This window comes from Salmo salar, chromosome 28 (genome assembly GCF_965601325.2).
Source record: "Salmo salar chromosome 28, fSalSal1, whole genome shotgun sequence".
NCBI classification, from domain to species: Eukaryota; Metazoa; Chordata; class Actinopteri; order Salmoniformes; family Salmonidae; genus Salmo; species Salmo salar.
In genome coordinates this window covers 21,447,601-21,463,496 of record NC_138318.1, presented here as the reverse complement: position 1 = coordinate 21,463,496, position 15,896 = coordinate 21,447,601, and the positions used below count along the sequence as shown (strand labels likewise).

At 41.9% G+C, this 15,896-nt stretch overlaps 2 protein-coding genes across 2 annotated transcripts; one reads left to right on the top strand and one right to left on the bottom strand.

Moving 5' to 3' along the window:
• Positions 1 to 4,593, bottom strand: g6pc3 (glucose-6-phosphatase catalytic subunit 3). The gene is made up of 6 exons (XM_014179850.3): positions 4,217 to 4,593; positions 3,719 to 3,825; positions 3,433 to 3,523; positions 3,148 to 3,266; positions 2,789 to 2,930; positions 1 to 2,646 (listed from the first exon to the last, which is right to left on the bottom strand). The coding sequence occupies exons 1-6, from the start codon at positions 4,432 to 4,434 to the stop codon at positions 2,304 to 2,306; spliced, it is 1,020 nt and encodes a 339-aa protein (XP_014035325.1). The 5' UTR covers positions 4,435 to 4,593; the 3' UTR covers positions 1 to 2,303.
• Positions 4,594 to 4,703: 110 nt separating this feature from the next.
• Positions 4,704 to 9,759, top strand: lsm12b (LSM12 homolog b). Its single transcript, XM_014179851.3, has 5 exons — positions 4,704 to 5,049; positions 7,443 to 7,576; positions 8,194 to 8,303; positions 8,836 to 8,962; positions 9,117 to 9,759. Exons 1-5 carry the CDS (start codon positions 4,923 to 4,925, stop codon positions 9,207 to 9,209), a joined length of 591 nt encoding a protein of 196 aa, XP_014035326.1. The 5' UTR covers positions 4,704 to 4,922; the 3' UTR covers positions 9,210 to 9,759.
• Positions 9,760 to 15,896: the final 6,137 nt, after the last annotated feature.

Below are 15,896 nucleotides of genomic sequence, written 5' to 3'. Positions count from 1 at the left end.
CAGCATGCATGTCATTTATTTGCTTTGATCTTCCAGGTGAATGATATGAATAGCTGCTTATGTAGCATACAGTAATCCTTACATTTTCATTGTCAGGTCATTTTTTATTTCTTTAATGTTACATGCCAAGCATAACATCAACTCCCGCCTGAGGGAACAGCACACTAGCCTACTTGATTGTAACAGAGTCATTAATTGATTAGGTTTAACCAGAATGTGGCACCATTTACCTTTACTTACAGATCATTTGTCAATCAAATTGTAACTAAACAAAGTGAGATATTGCATACATATGTGAAGGAGAAGGTTACACTGCTGGTTACATAGCTAGGGAGTGAGAAGGCTACACTGCTGGTTACATATCTAAGGAGGAAGAAGGTTACACTGCTATTTACATAGCTTGAAATGACAGACACATCGTAGAAGCTGAGACAAAATAACACCAAAAACATTTGGCCTACAGTTGAAGTCGGAAGTTTACATACACTTAGGTTGGAGTCATTAAAACTCGTTTTTCAACCACTCCACAAATGTCTTGTTAAAAAACTATAGTTTTGGCAAGTCGGTTAGGACATCTACTTTGTGCATGACAAGTCATTTTCCCAACAATTGTTTACAGACAGATTATTTCACTTATAATTCACTGTATCACAATTCCAGTGGGTCATAAGTTTACATACACTAAGTTGACTGTGCCTTTAAACAGCTTGGAAAATTCCAGAAAATTATGTCATGGCTTTAGAAAATTCTGATAGTCTAATCGACGTAATTTGAGTGAATTGGAGGTGTAGCTGTGGATGTATTTCAAGGCCTACCTTCAAGCTCAGTGCCTCTTTGCTTGACATCATGGGGAAATCAAAAGAAGTCAGCCAAGACCTCAGAAAAAATATTGTAGACCTCCACAAGTCTGGTTCATCCTAGGGAGCAATTTCCAAACGCCTGAAGGTACCACGTTCATCTGTACAAACAATAGTACGCAAGTATAAACACCATGGGACCACGCAGCCGTCATACCGCTCAGGAAGGAGACGTGTTCTGTCTCCTAGAGGTGAACGTACTTTGGTGCGAAAGGTGCAAATCAATCCCAGAGCAACAGCAAAGGACCTTGTGAAGATGCTGGAGAAAACGGGTACAAAAGTATCTATATCCACAGTAAAACCAGTCCTATATCGACATAACCTGAAAGGCCGCTCAGCAAGGAAGAAGCCACTGCTCCAAAACAGCCATAAAAAAGCCAGACTACGGTTTGCAACTGCACATGGGGACAAAGATCGTACTTTTTGGAGAAATGTCCTCTGGTCTGATGAAACAAAAATAGAACCGTTTGGCCATAATGACCATCATTATGTTTGGAGGAAAAAAGGGGGAGGCTTGCAAGCCGAAGCACACCATCCCAACTGTGAAGCACGGGGGTGGCAGCGTCATGTTGTGGGGGTGCTTTGCTGTAGAAGGGACTGGTGCACTTCACAAAATAGGTGGCATCATGAGGAAGGAAAATTATGTGGATATATTGAAGCAACATCTCAAGACATCAGTCAGGAAGTTAAAGCTTGGTCGCAAATGGGTCTTCCAAATGGACAATGACGCCACAACTTTGGAAGTATGCTTGGCAAAATGGCTTAAGGACAACAAAGTCAAGGTATTGGAGTGGCCATCACAAAGCCCCCCCCCCCAATACTATAGAAAATGAATGGGCAGAACTGAAAAAGTGTGTGTGAGCAAGGAGACCTAAAAACCAGACTCAGTTACACCAGCTCTATCAGGGGGAATGGGACAAAATTCACTCAACTTATTGTGGGAAGCTTGTGGAAGGCTACCTGAAACATTTGACCTAAGTTAAACAATTTAAAGGCAATGCTACCAAATACTAATTGAGTGTATGTAAACTTCTGACCCACTGGGAATGTGATAAAAGAAATAAAAGCTGAAATAAATAATTCTCTCTACTATTATTCTGACATTTCACATTCTTAAAATAAAGTGGTGATCCTAACTGACCTAAGACAGGGAATTTTTACTCGGATTAAATGTCAGGAATTGTGAAAAACTGAGTTTAAATGTATTTGGCTAAGGTACATGTAAACTTCCAACTTCAACTGTATATCCTGCAAATGGGCATGATACAATCTTCAATCATCAGCAGAAAAATTGCCATTCAGCATTTGTCTGACACCTTCCTTAGAATTCAACACCCATATTGCCATCAATTTCCCCATTTATACAGGAGTGTGTATGAAAAGAAAAGTACCTAAAGAAACGTTTCTCTCAGTGTCCAGAGTTGAACTTCCGAGGAATGTGTCATTTTAATCATTTTTCTTTTTGTGTGTAAGGAGGTGTACAAAGCCAGGTACATAGATCATGACCACCTGGGGCACGATGGTAAACTTGATAAAGAACAGGAAGTAGAAGAGGGGCTGTGGTTGGATTGGTAGAGGCAGTCGATGGACATGGTAGAGAGCCATGGAGCAGAGGGCCAGACACAGGGCACGTGGAGCACAGGGGAGAGTGTACCCACCTGGCTTCCAGTACTGGGCCAGCCCCAAGCCCAGGATAGCACCACAGTCCCGTGTGAGTGAGGAAAACGGGGCTGTGTCCAGTCGAATCCACTCTGAATGGGAGCACCACTTCTTAGCCAATGCAATGGACCTTGGAAATTGAAAATGTTAAAAATGATATTAAATGCAATTAGAGCTATAGCTGTTATGAGGCAAGCTGCTTTTAAAATAGATGTAATCACATTCCCTATTTTCTTTATGATATGGGAAAACATTGGGTAGACTAGACTCACCAGGACAAGTCGAAGCCCAGCCGTGTCAGTCCTGAGTGGATTAGGAAAGCACTGAGGAGTAGCCCAATGCTGGAACTCACAAAAAACACCAGAGGGCGACCTTCTGGAACCTGACGGCTCAGAACTACCCCAAGAATGAACCCTGAAGAAAAGAGTTGGGGACACTCACTTCAGAATGAAGACGATGTTCTAGAATTCTAGAATATTCTAACAAAACTTTGTTAACCTTAGAATAAGTTAGATACAGTAGGTTATACACATCAAGTACAGTATTGTACATACATAACTCCCACGACAAAAAACAAATGATTATATCCCCCTGAATAAAGTTCCGCAAGACAGTACAGGTAGATTCTGACCTGTCAAAGAGCCAGCTATGACCTGATGGGGGAAGTGTGCCAGGATGAAGATGCGAGAGAAGCCAACTGCCACTAACCCCAGCAGATACAGCACATATGGAACCGCTGATAGCAACATGCTGAAATAGATTGGGGGGTAAAAACAAATATGGACAATGAAAATGGTTATTTAATAACCATGTCAAACATGCTCACACAGATTTTACAATATAGATTGCCTTAGTCAATAAAAAAATTATTGCATTTAAAATACAAATAGAAAATATATTTGACTAATGGTCAGACCTGCGTGTGTAGGAGTAGAGAAGAGAACCCAGGGATGAGGCCATCACCCACCACACTGCTGCTGTTACCATTGCATGACCAGATGGACTGCCTGAGAGATGGAGAGGAATAACACCACTGGTCAAATAGGGTGCTATTACTGTGGTATTACATTATTACCGATGGTTGTAAATTCACAGTCAGTTTGTCTGGTCAAGTAAATGATGTGCACAATATTTGGATGATTTGTTGCTGTAAATGTACGAGAATTCCAAGCTTTTGGAATAATGTATTACATCTCACTAACCTGGACCTGTTTCACAAGTTGAGGCAAACTGTTGGAGTTTGGGAGGGTTTTTCTCAAATAAACGGGATTCTCCAATCCACCAGAATGGCCTCTCCCCAAAGAGCATCCTGCATTGGAATTAAAATTCTAAATTGAAAATGTACACCACAGAAGGTCAAAATATGTTTGACTTTATACTTACATCCTCCAACTCTTTAAGGTTCCGACGTTTGTTTTACCGTCGGACCAATAATAGAAAAGGACATGCCACGAATCCAAACGTGTTGCATAAAATATCAGAGATGTATTTGTAATATGCGCACCATAAATAAATGTTTATGCGTTAAAGAATGTAAGTGAAACATTGGATTTGTAAAATAATTACTTTAGATCAGAATAGTTGATTTTCTTAGAGTTTATCAAGCATTCATCGGACAGCAGAGCTATAGGGCCGAGACTTCCGGTAAGTTAATTGAACATTTTTAAAAGCATAATGGACCAAATAGACGTTACTCTTACCATTTGAAGACTAGATTAAGCCACTCCGAAATAGCAGCCACCCAGACAACTGCAAATCCAGTCCGTCGGTTGAGAAAGTAAGTCAAGGGGAACACGAGAAGGAAGGCAGCTTTGGGATCCCCAATGTGAGTGGCAATCAACCAAAGTTTGTCTTGGCTCTTCGTTCTTTGCTGAAGTGCTTCAGCCATCCAAATACCTTGGGTGTGTATGGCCTCCATAATTAAAGTGAATACACAATATCAAGGATCCAAATAAGATGATATTGTGACGATATTCTGGTTGATGGCGTGATAGACGGGACGGAAATATTTTGCAGCAGAAGCATTTCTGAATCTTGACAACAGGGGGAGGAATGGGACAAACTTTGCAGGTGCATGTTGATGTTCTGATGGTAGGCATCGAACTGTTGGAATGGTAACTGCATGGAACTGTTCCATCGGTATCAGTTAATGCCTCCCAATCAGAAAGAGAGTGTCTCTCCTTTTTTTTTTTTTTTTACTTTAGAGAGGAAACCCTATAATATACTATTCTTGGTAAAAATCTTAATGTAATGCTAAAATACTAGCTAACTACAGAACGGTGGAATTAATGAAAATCGTGAGATGGGACGTAACTACGTGATTTGACAAGCCCCGAAGTCTTCCAAGTGACGAGCTCACGTACTAATTTGACGTACGACTGGCGCTCCGGTTTCCTGGCGGAGAAGATGGCGGCTCCTGGACCGGGGGAGTATTTTAGCGTCGGAAGCCATGTCTCTTGTCTCACTTGCTTGGGCCAGCGTCTGCAAGGAGAGGTGGTGGCCTTCGACTACCAGTCCAAGATGTTGACTTTGAGTATCCTTTCTCAATTTTAGGATGCCATTGTATCATTGGCCTGTTTGCCTGCAAGGGCATGTGTCAAATAGTGATCCGCGCAGGCGTAATTAGTAGTACCGTAGTTAGCCGAATTGCTTAGCTAGCTTTGTATTACCCCATGAAAAATTGTAATACAATTCATTAAGATTGTCTGAGTCGTACGCTCCTGCATCTGTATTACATTTGGTTAATGTTGATGTTTTTTTAGCTTTTAGTGCTTAGCTATTTTTACATGTGTTGTGATCCGTGGTAGAACTGCTGATCCTCGACTAGGATCACTATTTGGCAGAATCCAGTATGGCATGGCATCATGGCAGATTCACTAACTGTAAATGGTATAATTGATATTGGCTAGCGTGACAGTCTTGCTAGATAGTTAACTTAACTAGCCAACTGACCATCGCAGAGGCTGTTTTTAAACAGACCACCTGACTGATTGCATACATATCAATAAAAAATGGCAACACTGAATTTCATTGCACCTCTATGCTAACTAGCAGCTAGGTAGCTCAAGTTAGTTAGCTAGCTTTAGACAGCGCCAAATGGTCCCGTAATATGTTGGCTGTCTTTATGTTTGATATTTGTAAGTGTCAGTCATCAAATCTAACTCTCATGGAATGATTGATTTGTCAAAGTCAGTGACGTTACATATTCTGACAGAAACGGCATAACGCTTGCTAACTTACAAGCTAATCATGTTGGCCGACTATGGCTTTTCAATACACCTCGTAGCTAGCTGAAAAAGCTATGGATATTTCTCTTCGCAATCCACACTCCTCAGGGTGGGCGTGGGACCACCTTGCATGGGCTCCAGTGACTGGTTGTCACATGCGTGCTTCTATTGCTAGCCATTCAACTATATATTTTTCTGCTAGCTATATCAGTCCACTGAGACTGGATCTGTAATTTAGCACCCACAGAGCATTTGAATTGAGTAGGAGAGAACCGGTTGGTGTCAAATTGTGGCAGACCGTAAAGACCCCATCAGGAACAAAGCAAGTAAAAATTTAACCACAGTGGCAATTCATTCCTTTTGGTTAAAGCCATTGTTGTAGTATGTGATTGAATGTTTTGTGGATGAAGAGCTGAATAGAATAGCATCTGTGTTTTGTTTAGATGTCATGATTGAAGTGACCAATCCGCACCGCTGATGAGGGATGTCCAGCATTTTGCCATGTTTCCTGGCAATTTTTTACAAGCTATCCAGAGGTGATAGATATACCTTCAGGAGAATGTGTGTATTTTCAGTATTTAGGCCTAGACGTTCAATACTAAGCTAAGTCCTATATTGTGGAAGGACACACCATCTCTTCATTTAGTGCCTTATGTTGTGCATTATTTTATTCTGTTCCATTCATGCCTCAACCTTCTTTAGGATGCTTGCTGTTATTCATTGCCATGCTATGACTTGTGTATGTTGATCCAGGCTACTACAGGTGGCAGCATTGACCTTGGTTGTCATTTCAGCTGACTGACAGTACTGCCACTGACTGATAGACCTGACCCAACCTTACCTCAGTGTCTTACTACAGCCGCTGGTGGAGTGCCAAACGTCTGGCAAGTGAGACTTCCTCAGTCTACCACTCTATTACAGTGAGCTATGGTGTTGATGTTGTCTGATATATTTTACATTTTAATAGGGATAATAGACCATCATATTTCAATGTTAAAGATTCTAATGCTGCGGATGGTGATGTCATACTTGCTCAGTCAAATATCTGTAGAGGAGTAGAAGGCGCTCAACCAACGTGAGATGAGGTGCAACCAAAAAAATCATAAGAGCATTTGGAAGGAATAGGCATGACTCTCACGTGAGCGACATGCCTATTCCTTCCAAATGCTCAGTTGTGCAATTTTCATTTTACACTTACATTTAAGTCATTTAGCAGACAATCTTAACCAGAACGACTTACAGCTAGTGCATTCATCTTAATAAGATAGCTAGGTGAGACAACCACATACCACAGTCACAGTAAGTACATTTTTTTCTCAAAGTAGCTATCAGCAAAGTCAGAGCTAGTAAGAAAAAAGTTAAGTGCGAGTGTTAGTTCCAGAAATATGTTTTATTTAATTTTTTATGCACACCTACTCTGCTCAAAGCAATGAACTTAAAATGTCATGACATCTGTATGCGCCTGCCCATTATAATTTCTATTTGCTCAGGTAGTTTTATAGCAGTATGTGGATGTATGCATGCTGTCTGGAACTTTGATATAATGGGGTGTTTTTGTATATACCAAGAATGTGAACTCTATTTATCCATGTCTTGAGATTCTTTGAATGTCACTGATGCTCTAGTCTAGTACACCAACTGTCATGTGTGCATGTTACTACATTTACAGTTTGTTTACCTTGACTTGAGTTCCTCCCAGAATGTGCTCCCTCCAGTGGGAAGCCAAACCTCAACGACGTCATCCTGATCAATTTAGCCTATGTTTCTGAAGTGGATATAATAAATGACCGCACTGAAACTCTTCCTCCTCTAGCGTCACTGAATGTTAGCAAGGTAGGCCCTCATCTGCTGTCATACTGTAGGTCCCTCAAATTCAGCCAGTTCCACTGCTTTTTTTACATTCTTCCCCACTAATCAAGGACTCATTTAGACCTGGGATACCAGGTTGATGCAATTCATTATCAGGTAGAACAGAAGTTTTTGTAGTCTGCTAAATGACTATTAGTGTAGCCTATGCTTCGGTCTTCATAAATTGCTTATGATTAGCATATTTGTATGGAAAACTAAATATTAACAGGCCCAGTGTGGGTTTACTTATGATGATGACATGAGCTACATTTGTCACCTGTCTCAAATAACCACCCATCTGTGTCAGTCATTGTTAAATCTTCCTTGTCAACGTTCTCACCTCACAAGCATTTCGCTACTCACAAGCATTTCGCTACACTCGCATTAACATCTGCTTACCATGTGTATGTGACCAATAAAATTCGATTTGATGTTTCTGGTCAAGGTTGTCAATTGTGTTTTCAATTGAGGGCGAGAGTTGCGTTTCACGCCTATTCCCTTCAAATGCTCTTATAGTTTGTGGTTGCACCTCGACTCACGTTGGTTGAGTGCCTTTTACTCCGGATCCCCTAACTTTCTCCTCTCTGCCATCTTCCTCCCAGCTTGCCAATCGGGCACGGTCAGAGAAGGAGGACAAGCTGTCCCAAGCCTATGCAATCAGTGCTGGGGTTTCTGCGGAGGGCCAGCTGCTATTCCAGACTATTCACAAAACGTAAGTGCCTTGTAAAATGTTTATTCAATGAACTTGATTAATTCCTGAGGGGCAGAGAATCAGTGGGTGGAGTAGGATACGATTAAGAATTACTGGCTAACTAATATGGGCAGTTGATTTGAGGACAAAATTGAAGTAGTAGGAAAAAAATAGTTTATTGATCCATTTTCGTCATTGTCCATGGAAATGAGCCTACTGAATCGCCTTTTTTCAGTCATACTGGCTACGTTTAGGCAGGTGACGTTTGAGGTCTTGACCTGATTTGGCTCTTAAGCTTAGTTTAAATTGGCAAGAAGCGGGAACGACAATCTAATCCGACACCTCAGTTTTTCCCCACAATGCAGGTGCAGAATTTATACCGGTGTGATTGGTCAACCATAAATGAATACAATTATTACAATGCTTTATTTAGAAACATCAGAATAGAACACATTGTTTAAATAGACTTGACTCCTCAGCTCAAGGTCAGGGACTGTTTTACCAGTTAAATGTTTCCAGGTGTTAATCTAATGATGTGCACTGTGTTCTGCAGCATCAAAGACTGTAAATGGCAGGAGAAGAACATACTGGTCATGGACGATGTTGTAATTTCGCCACCATACCAGGCTGATAACTGCAAAGGCAAAGAGGGAAGCGCTTTAAGTCATGTACGCAAAATAGTGAGTATCACCTACCTACTACTACTTCATCTGTCATTGTTGTGGAATTATGATACATTTTAAATATCATTTGCCCTTTTATTTCTTACAAATAACTTTTGATACAATGGCATATAGAATTGGATCATGCATCAAGTGTTCTTCCCCTCTGTAGGTTGAGAAACATTTTAGAGACGTGGAAAGGCAGAAGTCCATGCAACGTTCACAAGCACAGCAAACACAGAAGGACACCACTTTATCTTCTTGAGTCGGCACAGGGCAGCGTGGGTCCGGCCAGCCAGGGTAGGCAACACGGCGGGGGACAGGAAGGCTGCACGGCTGGCAGTGTGTCCCCACTGCCGGACAAGGTTGGCATTCCTAGCCCTCGGTGTCAGAGACCAGGAAGATACAGCGCTGAGGGGCCCTGGTATTCCAGAAGATCAAACCATTTATGAAAAAGACAACAAAAAAATAAAGAGGAAAAGAGTTAATCTTAAATTAGACTTTATAAATAATTTAAAACATAAACCATGAAGCAACCATAGTTTCCTTTAACTAACTTCATCATCGTCTCACTCATCCCCCCCCTCCATCCATTCATCGTCCTCCCCATCCACCCTCCTTCTCAATTTCATTTCTTCAGAAAGAGAAAATAGAGCAGTCAGAAAGGCTTGTTAGCTTTATTTTCTGTCATTTCCTTTTTGCTGTATCCATGTTCTACAATTGTCTGTTTTCTGTATTTTAAACAAAATGTGACTTGAAATGCCACACTTTAAAAATACATTTTCTAAAATAAAAGTAACAAAAATTCTGACTAATACTGTAATTTCAATCGCTTTTTGCAAGGCAAGGAAACAAATAATTTATTTTCTGTTTGTAGGACTTGAATTTTTGCTATGACTTGGTGTATATGGAACTGTAGAATATCACAAATTGTCTCTGCAAAAGAATGGTCACTCAATAGTGCAGTAGGCCTAGCCTCGTGAAACCAGACTGGACACTGCGCTCACGTTTACTTTCACGTGGAGTGAAACCGGATGTGAGCTATCACGAGATCGGTCTGGTTTCACAAGGCTGCAGTAGGCTACCGTTTAATCATGACTGTATTCAATGTGCATGGTCATACCTGGCAAGCCACCCATTATACACCAACTAAAACATGTTAGTGGCACTGGTGGCATATAAGTAAAATTATCTATCACATAAGTTGTTCAATCATTCCCATTTGCTATAATTTGACAACACTGCAATTAGAATTTCTCTGGTTATTTTGGAATAGATTTGATTAGAGAACTGTCCTCACAGAATCCCTTGATTACCTGGACATTCAATTAATTATTCAAATGGATAAAGGATTATTGTTTCTCAAACTGCCCGGTAGTCAAATAAAGCACGCTGCTGTGCTTGTTGCTTCAGAGAACTCTGGACGGATGATGAACAAAATAAGTGAAGGGAGTCCAAGTTGTCATTCAAATGGACTGTAATTTACAGGTAATTTTGGTGTCTGTGATGGTAAAGTAGGAAGTGAGAATCTGCAGGTAATGTCATTACATTCCACTGGGTACCTGCTGGTCTAATCTGAAGTCTAATAGTGGAGAAGACTGTTTCACGGACTGTGCTGGAGATATGATTGGACTAGGGTACCTTATTTATCCAGGAAGTCCTGTTGAGGTAAGAATAACTCTTTATATTGTATATTTTGATTGCAAAATGTTGATATAGATTTACAGGACTAAGTACTTGTTAATGAATCTATATAAACCTTTTTGTTGGCAAATTACCTATGGACAAAAGTGCTAATCTCATCAATGTTCTGGAAGTAATGGGTTTTATATTGTGGAAAATATTCCTATTTTGGGAATCCACCCAAAATTGACCATATCTGACATTGCATGCTTGATGTTCAATCTAATCAGGAATGTTCGATGTTCACCAACGGCATCAACTGAACTGTACACATGGCATTTTTTTTCCCCCCATAACAGCTACAGAGTGTGTATTTTTCCCATTAGAAAAACAGAATCAACAACATCTTGGGGGATCCAGGTTGTGAATACTACTTGCAAACAGTGACAGATACATCCTCCAGATTCATAAATGAGACCTCTACGTGTACGACACAGCGTATCCACTGTACTAGACCTGGGTGACATAATCACTATGTCCGGGGCCATCAAGATAGTTAGTGCTATCCAGAAACCTTGGGACGTCCCTAACCTAATCCTAACATTTTTTATTTATTTATTTAACCAGGTAGGCAAGTTAAGAACAAGTTCTCATTTACAATTGCGACCTGGCCAAGATAAAGCAAGCAGTTTGACACATACAACAACACAGTTACACATGGAGTAAAACAAACATACAGTCAATAATATAGTTATATATATATATATATATATATAGTAGATACCATGCCTAAACTTAACCCTTACCTTAATGTCAGTTGGGACATCAAAGAGTCCCTTTTAGACATCATTTTCAAGATGTCCCAACTAATGCCTGTGCTACGAAGCCTCATACCTGGTGGACTGTAAGTCTCGTGCCTTCACCCACATCCCCTCACGGTGTGGCTCCTGGACCTGAGTAATAAAAAGCTGACTGAGCTACAGAGTGACTTCTTCACTGGGATCTGGTCGCTTCGCATCCTCCTGACCTCACAGAATGATTTGCAGACACAAATCAGATTTTATTTGTCACATGTGCCGAATACAACAGTGAAATGCTTACTTACAAGCCCTTAACAATACAGTTTTATTTTTTTTAAGTGTTAAAATATTTACTAAAACAAACTGAAGTAAAAAAATATATATATAAAAAAAATGAATCCAGATGCTGCACTCCCAGTGGCCGGTGATTTTAATGCAGGAAAACTGAATCCGTTTCACCTAATTTCTACCAGCATGTCATGTATGCAATTAGAGGTGAAGAACCTTTACTCCACACACAGAAATGCATACAAAGCTATCCCTTGCCCTCCATTTTGCAAATCTGACCATAACAGGACTGGAATATGTTCTGGGATTCATCCGATGGCATTGAAGAGTTTTCCACATCAGTCACCAGCTTCATTAATAAGTGCTAAAGTATATAATCGCAAAATGTAAAGTGTTGGTTTCATGAACTGAAATAAAAGATCACAGGAATGTTCCATATGCACAAAAAGCTTATTTCTCTCATTTTGTGCACAAATTTGTTTACATCTCTGTTAGTGAGTATTTTTCCTTTCCCAAGATAATCCATCCGCCTGACAGATGTGGCATATCAAGAAGCTGATTAAACAGCATGATCATTACACAGGTGCACCTTGTGGACAATAAAAGGCCACCCTAACATGTGTAGTCTTGTCACACAACATAATGCCACAGATCAGCATGAAGAAAAGACTGGGAAAAAAGGGTGAGGAGGGCGGGGTGCCTTGTAAGAATTCGCTGACGACTAGGTAAACCACCACTACCCTACGTATTATTGGCCAAGGTGCAATCATTGGAAAACAAACTGGACGATCTACGATTAAGACTATCCTACCAACGGGACATTAAAAACTGTAATATCTTATGTTTCACCGAGACGTGGCTGAAAGACGACACAGATAATATAGAGCTGGCTGGTTTCTCCGTGCATCGGCAGGACAGAGCAGCTATGTCTGGTAGGATGAGAGGCAGGGGTGTGTATCTATTTGTCAATAACTGCTGGTGCGCAATGTCTAATATTAAAGAAGTCTCGAGGTATTGCTCGCCTGAGGTAGAATACCTTGTGATAAGCTGTAGACTACACTATCTACCAGGACAGTGCTCATCTATATTATTCGTAGCCGTCTATTTACCACCACAAACCGAAGACTGCGCTCAACGAGCTGTATAAGGCCATATGCAAACAAGAAAATGCTAATCCAGAAGTGGCGCTCCTAGTGGCCGAGAACTTTAATGCAGGCAAACTAAAATCCGTTTGACCTAATTTCTACCAGCATGTCACATGTGCAACCAGAGGAGAAAAAAAAACTCTAGACCACCTTTACTGCACACACAGAGACGTGTACAAAGCTCTCCCTCGCCCTCCATTTGGCAGATCTGACCATAATTCTATCCTCCTGATTCCTGCTTTCAAGAAAAAACTAAAGCAGGAAGTACCAGTGACTCACTCAATACGGAAGTGGTCAGATGATGCGGATGTTACACTACAGGACTGTTTTGCTAGCACAGACTGGAAAATGTTCCGGGATTCATCCAATGGCATTGAGGAGTATATCACCTTAGTCACCGGCTTCATCAATAAGTGCATCGACGACGACGTCCCCACTGTGACCATATGTACATTTCCCAACCAGAAGACATGGGTTACAGGCAACATCCGCACCTAGCTAAAGGCTAGAGCTGCTGCTTTCAAGAAGCGGGACACTAATCCGGACGGATAAGAAGTCCCGCTATCCCCTCAGCTGAACAATCAAACAAAGCGTCAATTCAGGCCTAAGATTGAATCCTACTACACCGGCTCTGACGCTCATTGGATGTGAGAGGGTTTGAAAAATATTACGGAATGCAAAGGGAAACCCAGCAACGAGCTGCCCAGTGACGCGAGCCTACCAGACGAGCTAAATGCCTTTTATGCTCCCTTCGAGGCAAGCAAGACTAAAGCATGCATGAGAGCACCAGCTGTTCCAGATGACTGTGTGATCACGCTCTCCGGAGCCGATGTGAGCAAGACCTTTAAACAGGTCAACATTCACAAAGCCGCGGGGACAGACGGATTACCAGGACGTGTACTCAATGCATGCACGGACCAACTGGCAAGTGTCTTCACTGACATTTTTAACCTCTCCCAGACCGAGTCTGTAATACCTACAGTGGGGGGGAAAAGTATTTGATCCCCTGCTGATTTTGTACGTTTGCCCACTTACAAAGAAAGGATCAGTCTATAATTTTAAGAGTAGGTTTATTTGAACAGTGAGAGACAGAATAACAACTAAAAAATCCAGAAAAACACATGTCAAAAATGAAGTGCTTTGAAAGGCTGGTCATGGCTCACACCAACACCATTATTCCAGAAACCCTAGACCCACTCCAATTCGCACAGCGCCCCAAAAGATCCACAAATGACGCAATCTCAGTCACACTCCACACTGCCCTTTCCCACCTGGACAAAAGGAGCACCTATGTTAGAATGCTGTTCATTCACTACAGCTCAGCGTTGAACATCTGTGAAGTCACTAAGCTAAGGACCCTGGGACTAAATACCTCCCTCTGCAACTGGAACCTGGGTTTCCTGATGGGCTGCCCCCAGGTGGTAAGGGTAGGCGACAACATATCTGCCACGCTGATCCTCAACACTGGGGCCCCTCAGGGGTATGTGCTTAATCCCCTCTTGTATTCCCTGTTCATCCACAACTGTGTAGCCAAGCACGACTCCAACACCATCATTAAGTTTGCTGACGACACAATGATGAGACAGCCTATAGGGAGGAGGTCAGAGACCTGGCAGTGTGGTGCCAGGACAACAACCTCTTCCTCAACATGATCAAGACAAAGGGACTGATCGTGGCCTACAGGAAAAGGAGGGCCGAACAGGCCCCCATTAATCGACGGGGCTGAAGTGGAGCGGTCGAGAGTTTCAAGTTCCTTGGTGTCCACATCACCAACAAACTATCATGGTCCAAACACACCAAGACAGTCGTGAAGAGGGCACGACAACACCTTTTCCCCCTCAGGAGACTGAAAGGATTTGGCATAGGACCCCAGATCCTCAAAGTTGTACAGCTGCACCATCGAGAGCATCCAGTCCGGTTGCATCCCCGCCTGGTATGGCAACTGCTTGGCATCTGACCGTAAGGCGCTACAGATGGTAGTGCGTACTGCCCAGTACATCACTGGGGCCAAGCTTCCTGCCATCCAGGACCTATATTCTAGGCAGTGTCAGAGGAAGGCCCAAAAAATGGTCAAAGACTCCAGTCACTCCTGTCATAGAATAGTCTATCTGTTACAGCACGGCAATCGGTACCAGAGTACCAAGTCTAGGACCAAAAGGCTCCTTAACAGCTTCTACCCCCAAGCCATAAGACTGCTGAAAAATGGATCAAATGACCACCTGGACTATTTACACTGACCCCCCCCCCCCCCCCCCCCTTTGTTTTTACTCTGCTACTACTCGCTGTCTACGTAGTCACTTTACCAATTACCTCAACTACCCTGTACCCCCGCACATTGAGTCGGTACCGATACACCCTGTATATAGCCTCATTATTATGTAATTTTCTTGTTACTTTTCTATTTTATAAAAGAAATGTACTTTGGTTTATTTTGTAAATATTTTCTTAACTCCACTGTTGGTTAAGGGCTTGTAAGTAAGCATTTCATGGTAAGGTCGACACCTGTTGTATTTGGCGCATGTGACAAATACAATTTGATTTGTTGTCTCAAGTTTTGAGGGAGTGTGTAATTGGCATGCTGACTGCAGGAATGTCCACCAGAGCTGTTGCCAAATAATTGCATGTTCATTTCTCTACCATAAGCAGCCTCCAACGTAGTTCTAGAGAATTTGGCAGTACGTCCAACCAGCCTCACAACTGCGGACCACGTGAAACCACTCCAGCACAGGACCTCCACATCCGGCGTATACACCTGAGGGATCGTCTGAGACCAGCCACCCGGACAGCACATATCACAAGGATATGTACACAATTCCTGGAAGCTGAAAATGTCCCAGTTCTTCCATTGATCAACGTGTGTTCCAGTTCTTGCCAATATCCAGCAACTTCGCACAGCCATTGAAGAGGAGTGGGACAATATTCCACAGGCCACGATCAACAGTCTGACAAACTCTAGGCGAAGGAGATGTCGCGCTGTATGAGGCAAATGGTGGTCACACCAGATACTGACTGGTTTTTGGATCCACACACCTACTTTAAAAAAAGGTATCTGTGACCAACGTGAGTCATTCTTTACCTTTTTGGATTATTTGTTAC

Excerpts from the sequence above, each read along its gene's own strand:
- g6pc3 (XM_014179850.3), bottom strand. The coding sequence starts at position 4,434 with ATGGAGGCCATACACACCCAAGGTATTTGGATGGCTGAAGCACTTCAG. Across the intron at positions 2,931-3,147 it reads CATAGCTGGCTCTTTGACAG|GGTTCATTCTTGGGGTAGTT; the intron begins GTCAGAATCTAC and ends TCTTTTCTTCAG. Across the intron at positions 2,647-2,788 it reads CTGGGCTTCGACTTGTCCTG|GTCCATTGCATTGGCTAAGA; the intron begins GTGAGTCTAGTC and ends TCAATTTCCAAG.
- lsm12b (XM_014179851.3), top strand. The coding sequence starts at position 4,923 with ATGGCGGCTCCTGGACCGGGGGAGTATTTTAGCGTCGGAAGCCATGTC. Across the intron at positions 7,577-8,193 it reads CGTCACTGAATGTTAGCAAG|CTTGCCAATCGGGCACGGTC; the intron begins GTAGGCCCTCAT and ends TCTTCCTCCCAG. Across the intron at positions 8,304-8,835 it reads TTCCAGACTATTCACAAAAC|CATCAAAGACTGTAAATGGC; the intron begins GTAAGTGCCTTG and ends TGTGTTCTGCAG.